Below are 20,803 nucleotides of genomic sequence, written 5' to 3' on the forward strand. Positions count from 1 at the left end.
ACCAACCACTCTCTGGGTGAAAAACCTCCCTCTGACGTTGCCCTTGAACTTCCCACCCATTACCTTAAAGCCATGCCCTCTTGTATTGAGCATTGGTGCCCTGGGAAAGAGGCCCTGGCTGTCCACTCTATCTATTCCTCTTAATATTTTGTATACCTCTATCACGTCTCCCCTCATCCTCCTCCTCTCCAGTGAGTAAAGCCCTAGCTCCTTTAGTCTCTCCTCATATTCCATACTCTCTAATCCAGGCAGCATCCTGGTAAATCTCCTCTGCACCCTTTCCAACGCCTCCACATCCTTCCTATAGTGAGGCGACCAGAACTGGACACAGTACTCCAAGTGTGGTCTAACCAGAGTTTTGTAAAGCTGCATCATTACTTCGCAGCTCTTAAACTTGATCCCACGACTTATGAAAGCTAACATCCCATAAGCTTTCTTAACTACCCTATCCACCTGTGTGGCAACTTTCAGTGATCTGTGGATATGAACCCCCAGATCCCTCTGCTCTGCCCAGAATCCTGCCATTTACCTTGTACTCCACCTTGGAGTTTGTCCTTCCAAAGTGTACCACCTCACACTTCTCCGGACTGAACTCCATCTACCACTTCTCAGCCCAGCTCTGCATCCTATCAATATCCCTCAGTAAGCTTCAACAGCCCTCCACACTATCCATAACTCCACTGATCTTTGCGTCATCTGCAAACTTGCTAACCCACCCTTCCACCCCCTCATCTAAGTCACTAATAAATATCACAAAGTAGAGGTTCCAGAACCGATCCCTGTGGGACACCACTAGTCACAGCCCTCCAACCCGAATGCACTCCCTCCACCACAATCCTCTGCTTTCTACAGGCAAGCCAATTCTGAATCCACACGGCCAAGCCTCCCTGGATCCCTTGGCCTCTGACCTTCTGAAGAAGCCTACCATGCGGAACCCTGTCAAACACCTGAGTAAAATCCATGTAGACCACATCTACTGCACTACCCTCATCAATCTTCCTGGTCACCTCCTCAAAGAACCCTATCAGGCTAGTGAGGCAAGATCTTCCCTTCACAAATCCATGCTGGTTGTCCCTAATCAGTCCATGATTCTCTAAATGCTCACAGATCCTATCTCTAAGAATCCTTTCCAACAGGCTCACTGGTCTGTAATTCCCTGGACTATCCCTACTACCTTTTTTGAACAAGGGGACAACATTCGCCACCCTCCAATCCTCCGGTACCATCCCCACGGACAACGAGGACTCAAAGATCCTAGCCAAAGGTTCAGCAATCTCCTACCTTGCCTCACGAAGCAGCCTGGAGAATATTTCATCAGGCCCTGGGGACTTATTTGTCCTAATATTTTCTAACAGCTCCAACACATCCTCTCTCTTGATATCTACATACTCTAGAACATTACCCTTACCAACACTGTCCTCAGCATCAAGACCCCTCTCCTTGGTGAATACTGAAGAGAAGTATTCATTGAAAACCTCACCCACTTCCACAGCTTCCAGGCACATCTTCCCACCTTTGTCTTTAATCGGACCTACCTTTACTCTAGCCATCCTTCTGCTCTTCACGTACGAGTAAAAAGCCTTGGGATTCTCCTTAACCCTACTCGCCAAAGCCTTTTCATGTCCCATCTTGCTCTCCTCAGCCCCTTCTTAAGTTCCCTCCTTGCTACTCTATATTCTTCACGAGCCCTGTCTGATCCTTGCTCTTACACCTTATATATGCTGCCTTCTTCCTAACTAGTTGATCCACCTCTCGTCACCCATGGTTCCTTCACCCTGCTATTCCTTCTCTGCCTCACCGGGACAAATTTATCCCTAACATCCTGCAAGAGATCCCTGAACATCGACCACATCTCTATAGTACATTTCCCCTCAAAAATGTCACCTCAATTAACACTCTCAAGTTCTTGCCTTATAGCCCCATAATTCGCCTTTCCCCAGTTAAACATCTTCCCATCCTCTTTGCTCCTGTCCCTGTCCATGACAATTCTAAAGGTTATGGAGCAGTGGTCGCTGTCCCCCAAATGCTCACCCACCGATAGATCTGTCACCTGACCCGGTTCATTACCTAAAACTAGATCTAATATGGCATTCCCTCTAGTCGGCCTGTCAACATATTGTGACAGGAATCCGTCCTGAACACACTTAACAAACTCCGTCCCATCTAAATCTTTGGCACTAAAGCAGGTGCCAATCAATATTTGGGAAGTTGAAGTCTCCCACTATAATAACCCTGTTATTTTTGCATCTTTCCAAAATCTGCCTCCCAATCTGCTCCTCAGTATCCCTGCTGCTACCAGGGGGCCTATAGAATACTCCCAGTAGAGTAACTGCTCCTTTCTTGTTCCTAACTTCCACCCATATTGACTCCAGAGAGGATCCTTCTACATTATCCACCCTTTCTGCAGCTGTAATAGTGTCCCTGACCAGTATCGCCACCCCTCCTCCTCTTCTCCCCCTCTCCCTATCCCTTTTAAAGCACTGAAAACCAGGAATATTCAATATCCATTCCTGCCCTGATGTCAGCTATGTCTCTGTGATAGCCACAATATCGTAATCCCATGTACTTATCCAAGCTCTCAGTTCATCTCCCTTATTCCTGATGCTTCTCTCATTTAAGTAAATGCACTTTAGCCCATCCATCTTACTACTTTTATAGCCTGTACTCTGCTTCTCCTTCCTCAAAGCCCCTCTAACTGTTAGATCTGACTTTTCCCCATCCCCTTCTTCCTCTGACCTACTCCTCTGGTTCCCAGCCCCCTTGCAAACTAGTTGAAACCCTCCCGAACCACTCTAGCAAACCTGCCTGCAAGGCCATTGGCCCCCCTCAGGTTCGGGTGTAACCCGTCCTCTCTGTACAGGTCCCACCTTCCCTAGATGAGATCCCAATGATCCAAAAATCTAAAACCCTCCCTCTTGCACCAACTTCTCAGCCACGCATTTATTTGCCATCTCCTCCTATTCCTACCTTCACTATCACATGGCACTAGCAGTGATCCCGAGATTGCTACCCTTGAGTTCCTGTTCTTCAGCCCTCTGCCTAGCTCCCTAAACTCACTCTTCAGGACCTCATCCCTCTTCCTACCTATGTCGTTGGTACCAACCTGAACCACGACTTCTGGCTGGTCTCCCTCCCACTCAAGAATCCTGTGGACCTGATCAGAGACATCCCGGACCCTGGCACCTGGGAAGCAACATACCATCCAGGATTCATGCTTACTGCCACAGAACCTCCTATCTGTTTCCCTGACTATCGAGTCCTCTATCACTACCGCCTTCCTCTTCTCCCTTCCCTTCTGAGCAGTAGGACCGGTCCCGGTGCCAGAGACCTGGCTACTGCCCTGATTGATGATGCCCAACATGCCAAACACCTCATCTACTCTGTTAGCGAAAACCACAAAAAACTAAGATTTGTTGCACACAATTTCTCTTCCATAAATCCATGATGACTGCTGAATCCTATCGTTTTTTTTTAAGTGCCCTGGTTAATAATTGATTATATCAATCCTTGCTACTGTTTTGAGGCCATCTGGTCTGAAGCTTCCCTTTTTCTTTGTCCTTTCAGCAGCGATTTACCTCCTGATCTGATTGGTGAGACTATGTGCAGTACAATGCTTCCCAGCAATAAACAACAAGACCCTCCTGCCAAGTCTACTACGTTTCAAATTGGAGATTCTGGGGTGCACAGACACTAGTGAAAGTTCATAATTAAAACATGCATTAGAAACCATTTAAAACAATTACATTTAATGCCATTAATAGGTAAATTACCTGAACTTCAGCTCTCTCTCACATTAAAACAAACTGGACCTCTGGTAAAACATACTGAGTTACTGAACCTGGACCATTAGGATACTGTGAGAATGACAGTGACATGGAGTTCTCACACAGATCAGCATTTTCATGCGTGAACCAAGACCTTAATTTCTCAACAGTCTGAAACTCCGTGCTACACTACTGACATTTCCCAGGAAAATTCAGGCAATATCATGTCCTCCTTAAGTAGCTTTGGGATTTTGGCAGGAAAAAGAATCCTTAGTTTAAATGTCTTCAAGCTGCAGCAAACATTTTTATTTTAACTAAATAAACATACAACAGCACAGGAACAGGGCCTTCGGCCCACAACGTTGCACCAAGCTAATTAAACTGGTAATTAAATGCCTAACTAAACTAATCCCTTCTACCTACACAATGTCCATATCCCTCCATTCTCTGCACATTTATGTGCCTAGGAACCTCAAACGTCTCTATCATATTTGCCTCAACCACCACTCCTGGCAGTGCATTCCAGGCACCCACCACTCTGTGTAAAAAAAACTTGCCCCACACATCTCCTTTCAACTTACTCCCTCTCACCTTAAATGCACATGCCCTCTAGTATTAAACATTTCAACCCTGGGGAAAAAAGATACCGGCTGTCTATCCATGTCTCTCATAATCTTATAAACTTCTATCAGGTCTCCCCTCAGCCTCTGACACTCCAGAGAAAACAACCCAAGTTTGTCCAACCTCTCCTCATAGTACATGCCCTCTAATCCAGAAAGCATCCTGGTAAATCTTTGACAAAGTTTCGGCTTCTTTTCCAATGAACCTTTAAAGCTCTTCATGTTTAAAGACTGCAGGAAGAGAGGAGAGGTCTTTGAGGTTTTGAGAGAAAACTCCATTAGCAAAGGAATAGAGATTAGCATCATGTAGGAAAATGTATAAATGTATGGATGTATGGACTGTTGGGGGTGGGGTGGGGTCAGTGGGGCGGGAAGGAAAGGAGAATGAGAGGCAGAATTAATAATATGAACAAAACTACATTACAATTAAAACACAAGAAATATAAAAATTAAGAACCTGCACAGTAGTAGAATCCAAATCACAAACACAATAATACAACTTTTCCAGTGCAAGAATTAGAGATCAGAAAAGTAGAATTAGAGATCAGAAAAGTGACCATGGTAAACAATATAGTCTTTATTCAGCCCCGATTTCCCCTGACATTTGGTCCCTCTCCTAAGGAGGGCTCTTTCTACCATCGCCTGTTATTTTTTCCCTAACGGTCATTCTTGTGCAAATATAAACTATTAGCACAAACTGTTGAACAGCTGAGTTTAAACTCCTGCTCAGTGGGAACATTTCACACGTGCACTGAGTAAGTGAATGTGTGAGAAATGCTGCAGTTTGTAGCTCCACTCCTATGACAACGCCACAGTACAGTACCAAATGCCGCAAATAATGTACCATCTCTTGGTGGAGACTTTACACTATCTGCATTCTCAGTGGGTGCAGAAGACTCTATAGCAGTATTCAAAAGAAAGTTGGCATGCTCCTTGATATTTATCACTCAGCCAGCATTGCTGAAACAGATTATTTCACTCATTGTTATTTATGGAACTTTGGCTTCCATATTACAATATTTCACAAGCACTCTGCTACTTAGAATTTTGGGATGTGCCAAGGTTAGAAAACACACTATATACATTCAAGTTTGTTGATTTTTTTATCTGGGCACCTATGGTGGCCTTAATATAATTCAGTGAACACTAGTTCACAAACTAGAAATCAGCTGGGTATAAAATTAAAAACTGACCAATAATGAACCAACCCAAAGCCAAAGGCTTTTTCTAAAATACCAACCTGAACCAACACATCCTTGGATAACCAAAGCACTTGCAGAGTTTTCTAGAGTTAGACAATTAGAGAAAAGGGACTTCGCTGAATTTTAAGTCTATATACAAAGCTTTCGACATCTTATCTCTGCTCTGAATGGCTATGGCCCTTGGGGAAGTACCATTCCTGCATCTACTGGCAGCATCCTGGTAAACCTCTTCTGAACCGTCTCCAAAGCCTCCACATCCTTCCTGTAATGGGGTGACCAGAATTGCACGCAATACCCCAAATGTGGTCTAACCAACATTTTATACAACTGCAACTTGACCACTTTCAGGGAGGTATGGACTTGGACCCCGAGATCCCGCTCTACATCAATGCTGTAAAGGGCCCTGCCATTAACTGTATACTTTCCCCATACATTTGGCCTCCCAAAGTGCAACACCTCACACTTGCCTGGATTAAACTCCATCTGCCACTTCTCCGCCCATAACTGTAACACCTATATCCTACTGTACCCTTTGATGGCCTTCTTCGCTGTCTACAGTTCCACCAATTTTTGTGTCATCTGCAAACTTATTAACCAACCCATCTACATTTTCATCCAAGTCAGATATCACAAATAGCAGAGGTTCCAGCACTGATCCCTGCTGGACACTACTGGTCACAGACCTACAGGCAGGACAATACCCTTCCACCAATATCCTGTCTTCTATGAGCAAGACAATTCTGAGTCCAAACTACCAATTCACTGTGGATCCCATGCATCTTAATATTCCTGATCAACCTACCATAAGGGACCTTGTCAAACACCATACTAAAGTCCATGTAGACAACATTCACTGCACTATCCTCATCAATCACCTTGGTCACCTCCTTCAAAATCTCAATCAGGTTTGTAAGTATCAGCTGACACATCTTTATCTCTCCTCACACAACAAACCTTCTATCCTATGAATCAATGTGGACAACCTTCTGTCACCAAATATCCTTTGTTAGGGAGGCCAGATCTGTACATAATGCTCCAGATGCTATCTCACCAGTGCTCAGTATAACTGGGCAAGATGTCTCTATGCTTGTACTTAAATTCTCCTGCAATAAATGCCAACATACCACTTCCCTTTCAAATTGCTTACTGTACCTGCACGTTAACTTTCAGTGATTTGAGTTAAGGGTACACAGGCCTCTCTAAACACCTTTCAATCTCACATCATTCAAAAAATTCTCTGCCTTTCTATTTTTTTTTGACTAAAATGGATGACTTTTCTTCACATTAAACTCCAACGGCCATGTCCTTACAAATTGACTTTACCCCGAAATTCCCTGTATGTCATCAAACAATTCTACCAACTGTGCAAGCCATCCAGAGCCTAATCCACCAAATATTATAAAACAAAGTACCCTTGAAATAAGAATTAGTTCCAACAATGTAGTGAGCCTTTTGCTTATTGTCTGGAGTTCAAATTAAGAGAAGAATCCAAGTAACTAGGACCCATTCACATTATTCACAACAGCATCAATTGGCAACTTCCATTATGTCCTATACTTCTCTGATAACCAAGGACAAGAATGCAATAATAAAGCTATATTAGAATTGTATGAGTTAGGTAATTAGGAAGAATTTGGTATGCTCTTTGTGCACTCAGAACATCCAAGTGCAACAAGCTGACAGAAATTGCTTCAAACAGTTATCTGCTTTGCTTCAACACCCACTAACACTATAGTACTGAAACACCACCTTTGAAATCGGGTCAAAGGATAATCCACAGGCCATTACAACTGGGCCTTGCATTCAGAAGCATGAATTAAGAAGAAAGTTAACAGATACTGTATTGTATTTTTAACAAAGTTATGATTATTCATAAAGAGCTGGACCCCTGATTTGGTGTTGAAATAGATTTTATACATTCTTGTAAACCCTATTTTAGACATTATATGTGATTTATCATACTACACTCTTTAACATCTACAGCTGCACTGCATTTCAGATTTTAAGAACTTAGTATGAAAATTTTAGGCTTATGTAAATCCCACATTTGCTGCTTTCATTCATTTATGAATGGTCTGCAACTCAGTGCCTCAGGAAGCTAAAAATTAAGAGACATCAATGTATTTTATTCAAGAGGAGTGGAGTAGCTAGGAGACTGACAAACTCTCTCTCAAGAGTACTGGGTGAGTTGCCAACATTCATTCTATTTAATACATTCCATGGGGCAGTGCCAATGGCTGCTCCAAGAATTTCTGAGAACACCAACTGCCCTTTCTACCATGATTCTGGCCAAACTCTCCAAAACACACAGTATTATTCTCATCGTCATGAACAGTGGATTGTGCCAGAAGTGCAATATTGTGCTTTTGCAGATATCAAAATCTTGAATATAATGATTGGAAAAATAATTGAATTATATCTGATCTGTGGATCAATACTGGGACATTTTTGTCCAAGTGGACACTTGGACTGCATCAAGTAACAGAGCACAATCAGTTCTGAACCTGAATATTGCTTTAAACCTTATACTGGCTGAAAATAAGGCCTAAAGATTCTCCAAAACAGTTCATAACTTTATAATATGCAATGGATGGGCTTCCGATTCAGTGACCTAATTGTGAGATATGTTGGGAACGGGACAGCAAACAGGAAGGACAGATACCAGGGCAGAAAATGTTGGAGGTACTCAGCAGGTTAGAAAGCATCTGTGGAGAGAAAAAAGGCTTAATGTTTCAGGTTGATGACCTTTCATCAAACCGGGCAAAGTTAGAAAGTAATGGCACGTTTTAAGTTGTAGAAAATGGGGAAGGTGGAGAAAACAAAGGGTATGCTTGGGATAGGGCGAAGACCAGGAGACACTGTTTTGCAAATGGTGGTGGTGCTGGCCAAGAAAGGACAATGAAAATTTGCTAACTGAAGATGACCTGTACACCTGTAAAGTGCTGATTCATTGTAGCACTTTTTGCCCTGACCCTCTCAGGAACATACCCCACCTGTACTCTAAGACAGACACATCCACTCAGATTTCATGCTGCTGCGCTCAGAATGAGGTGCAAAGCCCTACCCTCTTCTGGCATTCTCCCGGCAATGAACTCCCTTCGGATCTGTGTGGAGAGGTTGCCTGTGTAAGTTGGTGATGGGCAGGTCAGGGAGAGTGGTGCAGCCGCTCAATGCTGAGATATGAAGCTCAGGGCTGCACCCTGGTTAGCATGGTGATTCCAGGCCATCACTGGGGATTGGCAGCACCAGTTCCACATGTTCAGTGCTCACCTGTACTGCAGAAACCAAATACAGATTTGAGTGACGTCTTAGCAGGAAACCTCCAGTCACTCCACAAGGACAACCCTGACCTTCCAGTTGCCTGACACTTTAATTCTTGATCCCACTCTGATCTCTGATTTACATCTCTTGCATTGTTCCAACAAAGACCAAAGAAAACTGAAAAAATAGAACCTCGCCAGAGCTGGCTAGTTGTGATACAGGATCATGCAGTAACTTGAACCCAGTTCTTCCTCTCTCCTATGATGCAGTCTGACCTGGTGGGTAGTTCCAACATTCTCTTTTATTTCAGATTCCCAGCAACTGCAGTATTCTGCATCTTGCAGTTCCAGCACTGATTGTTTCTTTCTCTCATCCATCTTCACTCCTCTGTGTTCTCTTCCAGACAGATCAACTGTAACTGAGAACCCATCAAACATCCTCTCTCAGCCAGCATCTCCAAATTTCGACAGACTAACCACATATTGGGCAAACCATTGCACACCTGTCCACTATCAAAACTGTTATGAGCACCAACTATTTTTCTGGTTCAATAGCCAGACAGCAGTTATTTAATTGATGCAGTGAAAAACATTCTAACTTAAATGATCAAACATATTCAAATATAACATTCCTTAGAAAAAACTGTTTTATTGTAATAAACATCAATGACGCATCCTCCAATTGGTTGTTCACCTACATAGCCCCTCTGTTAAAACCTGCGAAGCTCCTTCCAAACATAGATGACTGTTCCTTAACCAAAACACATTCCCAGAATGTTAATGAAATAAAATGGTTGATACATTTTTAAATTATTAAATTTAGGGTTAGTATTAAATACTGACAGATGGATTTAAAAGAAATTAATACAATGTTAGAATAGTTAAAAAAGAGACTCAACTACAGTAGAGAATACTGCAAACAAAATCTATTGGTTCACCTGTTGGAGCTGAGCTTTGGAGATGCGAATGACAGAAGGCAGCTTGGTGTTGCCTGGAATGAAAGGTAGCTGCCTGCGACCAGGGGAGCGTGAATTGTTCTCAGCTGACTGGCTCCTGTGCAAATCTGACTGCTTCCTGTGAAGTGGATCCGAATCAGAGGATAACAATGCTACAGGGCTCGGGGATCGGAAGGGACACTGCTTCCTTGGAGTGTTGGGATGTGGCAAATGAGTTGTGTTCAGCTGTGAGAACATATGGATGGGAATATTGGTGAATTCAAGATCAAGACGGCTCTCTGCATACATGAAAAAATACAAGCACACCAAGAAAACACACACATATTCTCATATCACACACACATATTCTCGCTTCTCAAACGTTTAGAATTCAGTCTGGAGTAATGTTAGTGTTCACAATGGAAAACAGTAATTACAGACATGTTCATTCAAGGATACAACCAGCCCACACGTTGAATTGCAACTCAAAAAAAAAGACAGCCTATTGATGAATGGATGAAGAACGGCTGTGGTAAAAAGCAAACAATACAAGACTGAAGGCACAATTCTCTTTATTACTAGGTTCTGTCTCCATTGCTGGGAAATAATCTCACAAATGCCTACAGATCAACAACTCCCTCATGTGGCCATTCATTCTTTATTTCCAAGCTTAAGAGTCAAGTGGGTCAAAAAAATGGTTTGACCATGCAGTGAATAATATCAAAGTCCGACCCTGCTTTTAACATGTGCTAAAACGAGCCAAAACCCCAGTTTATATTCCTTTCTCTTTCATGGAAGCATGCAGTGACATCAGCAAAGCCCGAGCTGAGACTGACTTCCACAACATAGACTTTTACTGAACCAAAATAAACCTCTGGGGGAACTCCAATTGTAGCATTGTGAAAAATGTCTTCATTTTCATTCCCACTACTGATTCTTTCAGTATTTTCAGGTCATTTCATCTTCCAATGCCGGCTAAAAAAAATCCAGGATTTTTTGAAATTTGTTTGCTATTGCTGGCAAATGCTAGCAAGCTTTTAAACAAATTTCCTGGAACACAAAAAAGTGAATTTTAGAAGGTCAATTTAGCCATGAATTGCTGAATAATTAAAGGACGTGCTCTAAAGCAACAGCCTGCTAGAATAGAAAATAAAATCATAAACTGTTCTGTGTGGATGTAAGTAGATTTGAAAATTAGCTTTATTTTAGGTTTTATAGTAGAAGTTCCTGCAGCATGTATTAAATGTGCTAGTGGGATGAGATACATTTCAAAACTGACTGCACCATTTATTATATTCAGAGAACTCCACCCTAAATGTTAAGTTAGAGCAAAAATTTTGCAGTGGCAGTGATGTTTAATAACTTCTGCCTCAAACTCACAGCAAGTAATTCACAAAAGCGTGACTCCAAATGATCTGCAATGACCATAGCTTTATTTTTAAACTGACTCTCATTTTCTTTCATAGTCACAAGATTCATTTGCTATACACATTAACAGTTTGGATATTAATGTAGGGGATATGATTAATAAGTTTGCAGATGACATGAAAATTGGTAGCATTGTTGATTGTGAGGATACTCATGGGCTACAAAATTATACTGATCAGCTGGTAAAATGGGGAGAGCAATGGCAGGTGAAATTTAACCTGGATAAGTGTGAGGTGATGCACTTTGGGGGGACTAATAGGGCAGAACATACTCAGTGAATGCAGAGCTTCAGAGTAATGAAGAACTAAGGGACATCAACGCACAAGACCAAGGATCTGTGAAAGGGCAGCACAGGTGGATAAGGTGAAGAAGGAGGTATACAGTTCACAGAATATAAGAGCAGGGAAGTTATGTTGCAACTTTCCAAAACACTGCTTAAGCCACAGCTGGAGTACTGTGTACAGTCTGGTTCCCACACCATAGGGAGGATAAGATTGCACTGGAGTGGGTGCGGAGGATGTTGCCTCAATGTTGGAACATTTCAGTTACAAGGATAATTTTCCTTGGAGCGGAGGAGGCTGAGGGGAGGAACCTGATAGAGGTTTACAAAATTATGAGGGGTATAGGGAGGGTAAATAGTAGGAAATCTTTCCCCATGGCAGAGGTATCTAAAACTAGCAGGCATAGGTTTAGGGCACGGGGTAAAAGGTTTAGAGAGGATGTGAAGAACTACTTTTCCACCCAGTGGTTGGAATTTGATATACATTGCCTGGATAGGTGCCGCAGGCAGAGACTTTCAGTTTAAAGTATCTGGACAAGCAGTTAAATCACCAGGGCATAGTAGGCAACGGATCAAATGCTGATAAATGGCATTAGTTTAGGTAGAACAAAGGTTGGCAGGACATTGGTGCGCTAAAGGGCCCATTTCTGTAACACATGATTCAATGAGTCATTTCCATAATTTTCAATATCACATCATCTTCTTCTGTTATTTCGGTGGTTTAATGTGAAAAAATGCCCGGTGTAATTAGTGCAAAGCTGAAGTATTCAAACTGGGAAGGTTCAAAGTTTACAGAAGTAAAATATTACAGACATTTGAAATCTGAAATAAAAACAGAAAATCCTGCAACTATTCAGCAGGGCAGGCAGATTCTGTCTGGCAGATCAACAACCTTTCAGCAGAACTCACTGAATGAAATGTTAACTAAGATTTTCTCTCTCTCTCTGATGTTGAGTATTTCCAACCTTCTAAATTTGAGACACAATCAATGTTGAGCTGACTGATCACAGATGAAATATAATGTTGAATTTAGAATAAGGAATTGAATGGCAGAATGTTACAACACAGCAAAGGCCCCTTGTGCCTCTGCTGGATCTTTAGTAGTGCCGACCTTGTAGGTACGCACTTCAGTAGTGCGGACCTACTCCCCAGCTCTTTCCCCATGATTCTGTGAAAATTATTGTCTTAGCTATATTTATCTAGTTTTCCTCCTGCTATTGAATCTTCTTTCCCATCAACTTGCCCCTCAAGCCAGCCCAGAATCTTTTTCCAAATATAAATTTGTGCTCCAAGTGACTCATCCACCCACTGTCCATCTACTGGACAGAATCTGCTAGACCTGCTGAATAGTTACAGAATTTTCTGTTTTTATTTCAGATTTCAAGCATCCGTAATATTTTACTTTTGTAAACTTTGAACCTACCCAGTTTGAATACTTTAGGCTTGCACTTATTACACAAGGCATTTTTCTTTCAAAATTCCTGAATCCTGAACTTAATCTTCCCATTTTTCCCCCAGAACAACTCCACTGCTTTGCTCTCTCTCTCTGTGAATGAAATCCCTTACTCCAGGTCCCAATACAAGTAAATTTCTTCTACACCGTCTCCAAAGCAGCTCCTAACAGTGCTAGAAAACAAATATAACACTTCAGGTGAGGCGCAACAATAGCTTTATAAAGGTTCAACACAACTTCCTTGGTTTTGTAACCTACACCTCAATGATAGAGTCAGTCACACAGCATAGAAACAGGCCATTCAGCCCACCATATCCACACTGACCAGTGAGCACCCATCTGTATTAATCCCATCTACCACCAGCACTTGGCCCATATTCTTCCATGCCCAGGCACTTTAAGTGGTTGTCTAGACACTTAAATGCCATCACTCTGCTTCCACCATTCTCCCTGGCAGTATACTCAAGCTACTTGCCACTCTCTGGGTGAAAAAAGATCCCCCCCCTCAGATCCCCTCTTAAATCTCTTAACCTAAATCTATATCCTCTAGTTTTATTCACCTCTGATAAAGGGGAAAAGTTTCCTGCAGTCTACCCTCCATATACCTCTTATAATTTTATATGTGCTAATCGTGTACCCTCTTAACCTCCTCCTCTCCAGGGAAAACAGACCCAGCCTCTCTAGTCTCTCATAAATGAAACACTCCATCCCAGGCAACATCCCAGGGAATCTCCTCTGCACCCTCTCCAGCATTATCATCTCTCTCCTATAGTGTGGTACACCAAGAATTTTGATTTTACAAGGCTGCGTGCACATTTACCCACTTTCTTACTGTATCCTACCTGAAATCATACCAGATAATTTACGTTACTTCTCCTTATTCTTAATAAATGGCATATCACACACCGCCACCCCTAAATTTCTTGCCATGTGATTAGTTCCCCAATCCATATCTCCTGAAGTCTGTCATTATCTTCACCATTTACCACCTCTTCTACTTAAGCAGTTTACAATTTGAAAATAGTACACTGGTCCAGGTCATTAATATGTATCAAAAGTGTACCGTTCCAATACTGATCCCAGGAGACATCATTGTGTACTCCTCACCAAATGTATGCATCAGGAAGCAAGAAATTTGCCTATGAAGCATTGGTTTGGTTCTGAAAGGTGATCAGTATCTGTGAGATATTAAACAGCAATTAGCACCTGCACAATAAAAAGTAAAGAACAGAGCCCAGATCAGACCTTCCACGGTGTCAGCAGTAAGTCGGTAGAAATCACTTTCATCTAAGTCAGAACGTTCACACTCCATCCTACTCACTTGAACACACAATCTCCTATGACACCCAGTGTGTACTAAAATAGTAATAAATGGTCACTCTATAATTTCCATTAAGCTCGTGAAGCAGCAAAGGCTCAACAAGATGTAGAGGATCATGTCAGCACTGGCATCACACATAATTAAAACTGAAGCTATGACAGAAGCTACAGGCAGAATAAACAGCCAATTAGAAATTGAGCTAAACAATCCCATAACCAGCTGATCAGATCAACTTAAAGCTTTTAAACTTTGTCACACGTGGTCATGAATAGCAGTGATCACTCAAACCAACAAGAGAAGGTGTTTCAACGAACATCCCCATTCTTAGCAATGGTGGAGCCAGCTGAAGCATCTGTAACTATCTGCAGCTGACTGATCTATCTTGGCCTCCTTCTGGATCTCTACCCTGTCAGAAGCTAGTCCAGCCAAATCAATTCATTCAATATGATGTAAAGAAATGTGAAACTAACTGAATTATGGTGGTGAAGGGAACGAATGCTTAGGGTAGTGGATGGGGTGTTAATTCAGTAATGTTCCTGGAGCTGCATACTCATCCACACAACTGGATGGTATTCTATCACATTCCTGAAACTTCACTGGCTTGACTGGTGGAGAAAGGAGTCACCTTATTGCAAGTCAGTCACCTTATTGCAATCTGCTTTTGTAGTTACAGTATTTACGTGGGTGGTCCAGTTATGCTTCTCACCAAATTACAACTCCTGGGATGTTGATCCTAGGGAACTCAGTGACAATAATGCCATTGAATGTCAAGGAGAGATGGTTAGGCTCTCTTGTTAGAGATGGTCATTGCCTGGCACAAACGTTAACTGCTACTTGTCAGTCCAAGCATGTTATCTCAGTCTTACTGTATAAAGGCACAGACTGCTCCATTTGCTGACACCACCACTCTCCTTTTTCAAAAGTCTCAAAACCAGGCTCATTTAAAAATAGAGGCTTTTTAGCCCATGTGCAAGTTTCCCAAATTATATGGAATCTTATTTTACACAACTTTGAAACTTCTGCAAAGAGCAGAATCCCGCCCTTGGCCCTACACTTGCCTATCAAGATAACAACTATTGTAAATTGCTTGTAACTGCAAAATTGACCAATTCAAACCTAACAACTCAAGTTCAAGGACATTAAAACCAAAATCTGCTCTCTAGAACATGGGGATTTCTGGACTCAAAACCCAACAGGGCAGAACAAGCCCCACAAGTAGGAATGGTGGAGAAAAGACTGACAGATGGCATAGCAATGCTCCACGGCTGAGCGAGGTGTCAAAACTGTCAAAAAAAAATTGAATGCCCCAATTCAAAAACATTGATGAACTAATAATTATTTTAAAATATTCAAATGATTGAAAAATTTATAAAATTAGAACATATTAAAATATTTAAATAGACTCAATTAGTTAAAAATAGAAACCGTCTTATACTCACCTCAGTTACTCAAAGCTGTTCTGCTCCTTGGGAAGTTTCCACAGTCAAGCTCTGGGGATGTGTCGGAGTTTCACACCCCACACTAGATTCCACAAGGAGCTCAGCTGCCGAATGCAGTCAGTAAAACCCAAACGAATACTAGTTTAGACTTCTAATCCTAAATCAGTATATTCAGAACTATTTGTATGTAAAATTGTCAAATGAAATACTGCGCAAGACCAAAAAAGGTAGGAGTGGCCACTTGGCCCCTCAAGCCTGCTCTGCCCTTCAATGTGATCATGGATGTTCTACCACCCCAACACCATCCTGCTGCCCTATGCCCATCTCCCTCAATTCCTCTAATACCCAGAAATATATCAACCCAGTTGATGACTGAGACTCCAAAGCCCTCCAGGGTAGAGACTTACCAGTCTCTGAGTGAGGAAATTTCTCCTCCCCTGTCCTAATTGGCCTACACTCAATTTTGAGACCATGACCCCCTAGTTCTAAACACCTCAGCCTGGGAAACATCCTCCAGGCCATCCTTTCATACCCATAAGATTTTGGTGTATTTCAATAAGAACACCAAGTGTATAGGAAAGATAGGCAGGTAGGTAGAGGGGGTGGCGTGGCCCTGATGGTAAGCAATGATATTAAATCACTAGAAAGCAGGGATATAGGATCAGAAGAGGTAGAATCCTTATGGGTTGAGTTAAGAAATGGCAAGGGTAAAAGGACCCTAATAGCAGTTGTATAAAGGCCACCAAACAGCAGCCAGGACGTGGACTATACAGCTGGAAATAGAAAAAGCATGTCAGACAGACAATGTCAAGACAATAATGGGGGATTTTAACATGAAAATGGATTGGGTAGTCAGGAAGGTACTGGATCTCAGGAGAGAGAGTTTGTGGAATGCCATCGAGATGGCTTTTTAAGAAACTAAAGGTAAAGGAACTCTTAGGAAGTAGTGATCATAATATGATTGAGCTCAGTTTCAAATTTGAAAAGGAGAAGCTGATATCACGTGTGTCAATATTTCAGTGGAACAAAGGAAATTACAGTGGCATGAGAGGGGAACTGGCCCAAATTGATTGGAAAAGTAGGCTAGGTGGAGGCACGGCAGAGCAGAAATGGATGAAATTTCTACAAGAAATGAGGAAAGTGCAGGATGGATATATTCCAAGAAAGAAGATGATTATGAATGGAAAAACGGCACAAATGTGGCTAACGAGAGAGGTTAAGGCTAAAATAAAAGCAAAAGGGAGGGCATTCAAGGAAACAAACATTAGTGGGAAAAGAGAAGACTGGGAAGCTTTTAAAAACTTACAGAAAGAAGCTAAGAAAGTCATTAGGAAAAGATGAATTATGAAAGGAAGTTGGCAAATAATATACAAAAGGATACTAAGAGTTTTTTTTAAATATATGAAGAGTGAAAGAGAGACACAGGTAGATATAGGACCAATTGAAAATGATGCTGGAGAAATTATAACAGGTAACAAAGAGATGGCAGAGGAACTAAATGAGTATTTTGCATCAGTCTTCACTGTGGAAGACAGGGGTCTCAGGGAATAGAATTAAATACAGTCAAGATTACTAGAGAGAAGGTGCTTGGGAAGCTGAATGGACTAAGGACAGATAAGTCTCCTGGACCGGATGACGTGCACCCTCGGGTTCTGAAGGAGGTGGCTTTAGAAATTGTGGAGGCATTGGCGATAATTTTCCAGGCATCAATAGACTCTGGCATGGTTCCGGAGGACTGGAAGGTCACAAATGTAGTTCCATTGTTTAAGAAAGAAAGAAGACAGCAAAAAGGAAATTACAGGCCTATTAGTCTGACATCGGTGGTTGGAAAGTTATTGGAGTTGATCCTCAAGTACGAGGTTATGGAATACCTAGAGGTGCATGACAAGATAGGTCCAAGTCAGCATGGTTTCCTTAATTAAGGGAAGATCCTGCCTGACCAACCTATTGGAATTTTTTGAGGTAATTTCAAGTAGGATGGACAAGGGAGAAGCAGTGGATGTTGCGTATTTGGATTTTCAAAAGGCCTTCGATAAGGTGCTGCACAAGAGGCTGCTTAATAAGATGAGAGCCCATGGAATTACAGGAAGGATATTACAATGGGTGGAGCATTGGCTGATAGGCAGAAAGCAAACTGTGGGAATAAAGGGATCCTGTTCTGGTTGGCTCCCGGTTACTAGTGGTGTTCCGCAGGGGTCGGTGTTGGGGCCACTTCTTTTTACACTGTATATCGATCATTTAGATTATGGAATAAATGGTTTTGTGGCTAAATTTGTAGATGACACCAAGATAGGTGGAGGAGCAGGAAGTGTTGAAAAAACAGAAAGGTTGCAGAGAAACTTGGACAGTTTAGGAGAGTGGGCAAAGAAATGGCAGAAGAGATTCAATATTGAGAAATGTGCAGTTGTACACTTTGGAAGAAGAAATAAACGGGCAGATTATTATCTAGATGGGGAGAAAATTCAAAATTCGGAAATGCAAAGGGACTTGGGGGTCCTCGTGCAGGATACCCTAAACTTTAACCTCCAGATTGGGTCGGCGGTAAAGAAAATGAATGCGATAGAACATAGAACAATTACAGCACAATTCAGGACCTTCGGCCCACAAAGCTGTGCCGAACATGTCCCTACCCTAGAAATTACTAGGCTTACCCATAGCCCTCTATCTTACTCAGCTCCATGTACCTATCTAACAGTCTCTTGAAAGACCCTATCGTATCAGCCTCCACCACCGTTTCCGGCAGCCCATTCCACGCACTCACCACTCTGAGTAAAAAAACTTACCCCTAACATCTCCTCTATATCTACTCCCCAGCACCTTAAACCTATGTCCTCTTGTGGCCACCAATTCAGCCCTGGGGAAAAGCCTCTGACTATCTACCCTATCAATACCGCTCATCATCTTATACACCTCAATCAGGTCCCCCCTCATCTACCGTCTCTCCAAGGAGAAAAGGCCGAGTTCCCTCAACCTGCCTTCATAAGGTATGCTCTGCATTCCAGGCAGCATCCTTCTAAATCTCCTCTGCACCCTCTCTATGGCTTCCACATCTTTCCTGTAGTGAGGCGACCAGAACTGAGCACAATACTCCAAGTGGGGTCTGACCAGGGACCTATATAGCTGCAACAATACCTCTCAGCTCCTAAATTCAATTCCCCGATTGATGAAGGACAATACACCATATGCCTTCTTAACCACAGTCAACCTGCACGGCCGCTTCGAGTGTCCTATGGACTCGGACCCCAAGATCCCCCTGATCCTCCACACTACCAAGAATCCTACCATTAATACTATATTCCAACATATTTGACCTACCAAAATGAACCGCTTCACACTTACCTGGGTTGAACTGCATCTGCCACTTCTCAGCCCAACTTTGCATCCTATCTATGTCCCTCTGTAACCTCTGATAGCCCTCCAAACTATCCACAACACCCCCAACCTTCGTGTCATCCACAAATTTACTAACCCACCCCTCCACTTCCTCATCCAGGTAGTTTATAAAAATCACAAATAGTAAGGGTCCCAGTACAGATCCCTGAGGTACACCACTGGTCACCGACCTCCACTCAGAATACGACCCTTCTACAACCACTCTTTGCCTTCTGTGGGCCAGCCAGTTCTGAATCCACACTGCAATGTCCCCTTGGATCCAATGTCTCCTCACCTTCTCCATAAGCCTCGCATGGGGTACCTTATCAAACGCCTTGCTGAAATCCATATACACTACATCTACTGCTCTCCCTTCATCGATGTGTTTAGTCACATCCTCAAAAAAATTCAATCAGGCTCGTAAGGCAGGACCTGCCCTTGACAAAGCCATGCTGACTATTCCTAATCATATTATACCTCTCCAAATGTTCATAAATCCTGCCTGTCAGGATCTTCTCCATCAGCTTACTAACCTCTGAGGTAAGACTCACAGGTCTATAACTTCCTGGGCTATCCCTACTCCCCTTCTTGAATAAGGGAAAAACATCCGCAACCCTCCAATCCTCCGGAACCTCTCCCGTCTCCATGGACGACACAAAGATCATCGTCAGAGGCTCTGCAATCTCCTCCCTTGCCTCCCACAGCAACCTGGGGTACATCTCATCTGGTCCCGGCGACTTATCTAACTTGATGCTTTCCAAAAGTTTCAGCACCACCTCTTTTCTAATATCTACATGCTCAAGCTTTTCAGGCTGCTGCAAGTCCTCACTACAATCCCCCAGATCTTTTTCCGTGGTGAATACTGACGTAAAGTATTCATTCTGGATCCATACACAATGCTGGCATTCATTTCAAGAGGAACAGTGTATAAAAGTAAGGATGCATTGATGAGGCTCTATGGGGCACTGGCGAGACCTCATTTGGAGTACTGTGTGCAGTTTTGGGCCCCTTATCTTAGAAAGGATGTACTGATGTTGGAGAGGGTTCAGAGAAGATTTACAAAGATGATTCCTGGAATGAAAGGGCTGACATTTGTCGGCTCTTGGACTGTATTCATTGGAGTACAGAAGAATGAGAGGGGACCTCATAAAAACATTTCAAATGTTGAAAGGACTGGACAGACTAGATGTGGCTAAGTTGTTTCCCATGGTGGGTGAGTCCAGGAGAAGGGGGCACAGTCTAAGAATTTAGAACAGAGATGCCGAGAAATTTCTTTAGCCAGAGGGTCGTGGATTTATGGAATTTGTTGTCACGTACATCTGTGGAGGCCCGATCATTGGGGGTGTTTAAGGCGGAGATTGATAGGTATCTAATTAGTCGGGGTATCAAGGGATATGGGGAAAAGGCCGGGAACTGGGGCTAGATGGAATAGTTTAGCTCATGGTGAAGTGGTGGAGCAGACTCGATGGGTCAAATGGCCTACTTCTGCTCCTTTGTCTTATGATCTTGTAACCATCTAAACTCTAGAGAATAGAGCCGAGCCTGCTCAGTTTCTCCTTATATGATAGACCTGCCATCTTAGGAACCTGTATGGTGAACCTTTGCTGCACTCCCTCAATAGCAAGTCTTACCAGGGCCCTAAACTCAAATTGTTAGAACCCCAGAACACTACAGCACAGAAAACAGGCCATTCGGCCCTTCTAGACTGTGCCAAAACGTTATTCCGCTA

The 20,803-nt window shown here is 42.6% G+C and overlaps 1 protein-coding gene across 4 annotated transcripts in view; it reads right to left on the reverse strand.

The window, feature by feature from the left end:
- LOC127578397 (tau-tubulin kinase 2-like) overlaps nt 1–20,803 on the reverse strand; it is a 227,024-nt gene that overhangs the window by 21,378 nt on the left and 184,843 nt on the right. For 3 of the 4 annotated variants that reach the window (XM_052030378.1, XM_052030387.1, XM_052030407.1), the window contains one exon: nt 9,785–10,027. The exons of the other annotated variant lie outside the window; for it this stretch is intronic. In XM_052030378.1, coding sequence (XP_051886338.1) covers nt 9,785–10,027 — 243 coding nt within the window. The remainder of the gene's footprint in view (nt 1–9,784; nt 10,028–20,803) is intronic. 4 annotated transcript variants of the gene reach the window in all.

The sequence above is a fragment of the Pristis pectinata genome, chromosome 1 (genome assembly GCF_009764475.1).
Source record: "Pristis pectinata isolate sPriPec2 chromosome 1, sPriPec2.1.pri, whole genome shotgun sequence".
Classification (NCBI taxonomy): domain Eukaryota; kingdom Metazoa; phylum Chordata; class Chondrichthyes; order Rhinopristiformes; family Pristidae; genus Pristis; species Pristis pectinata.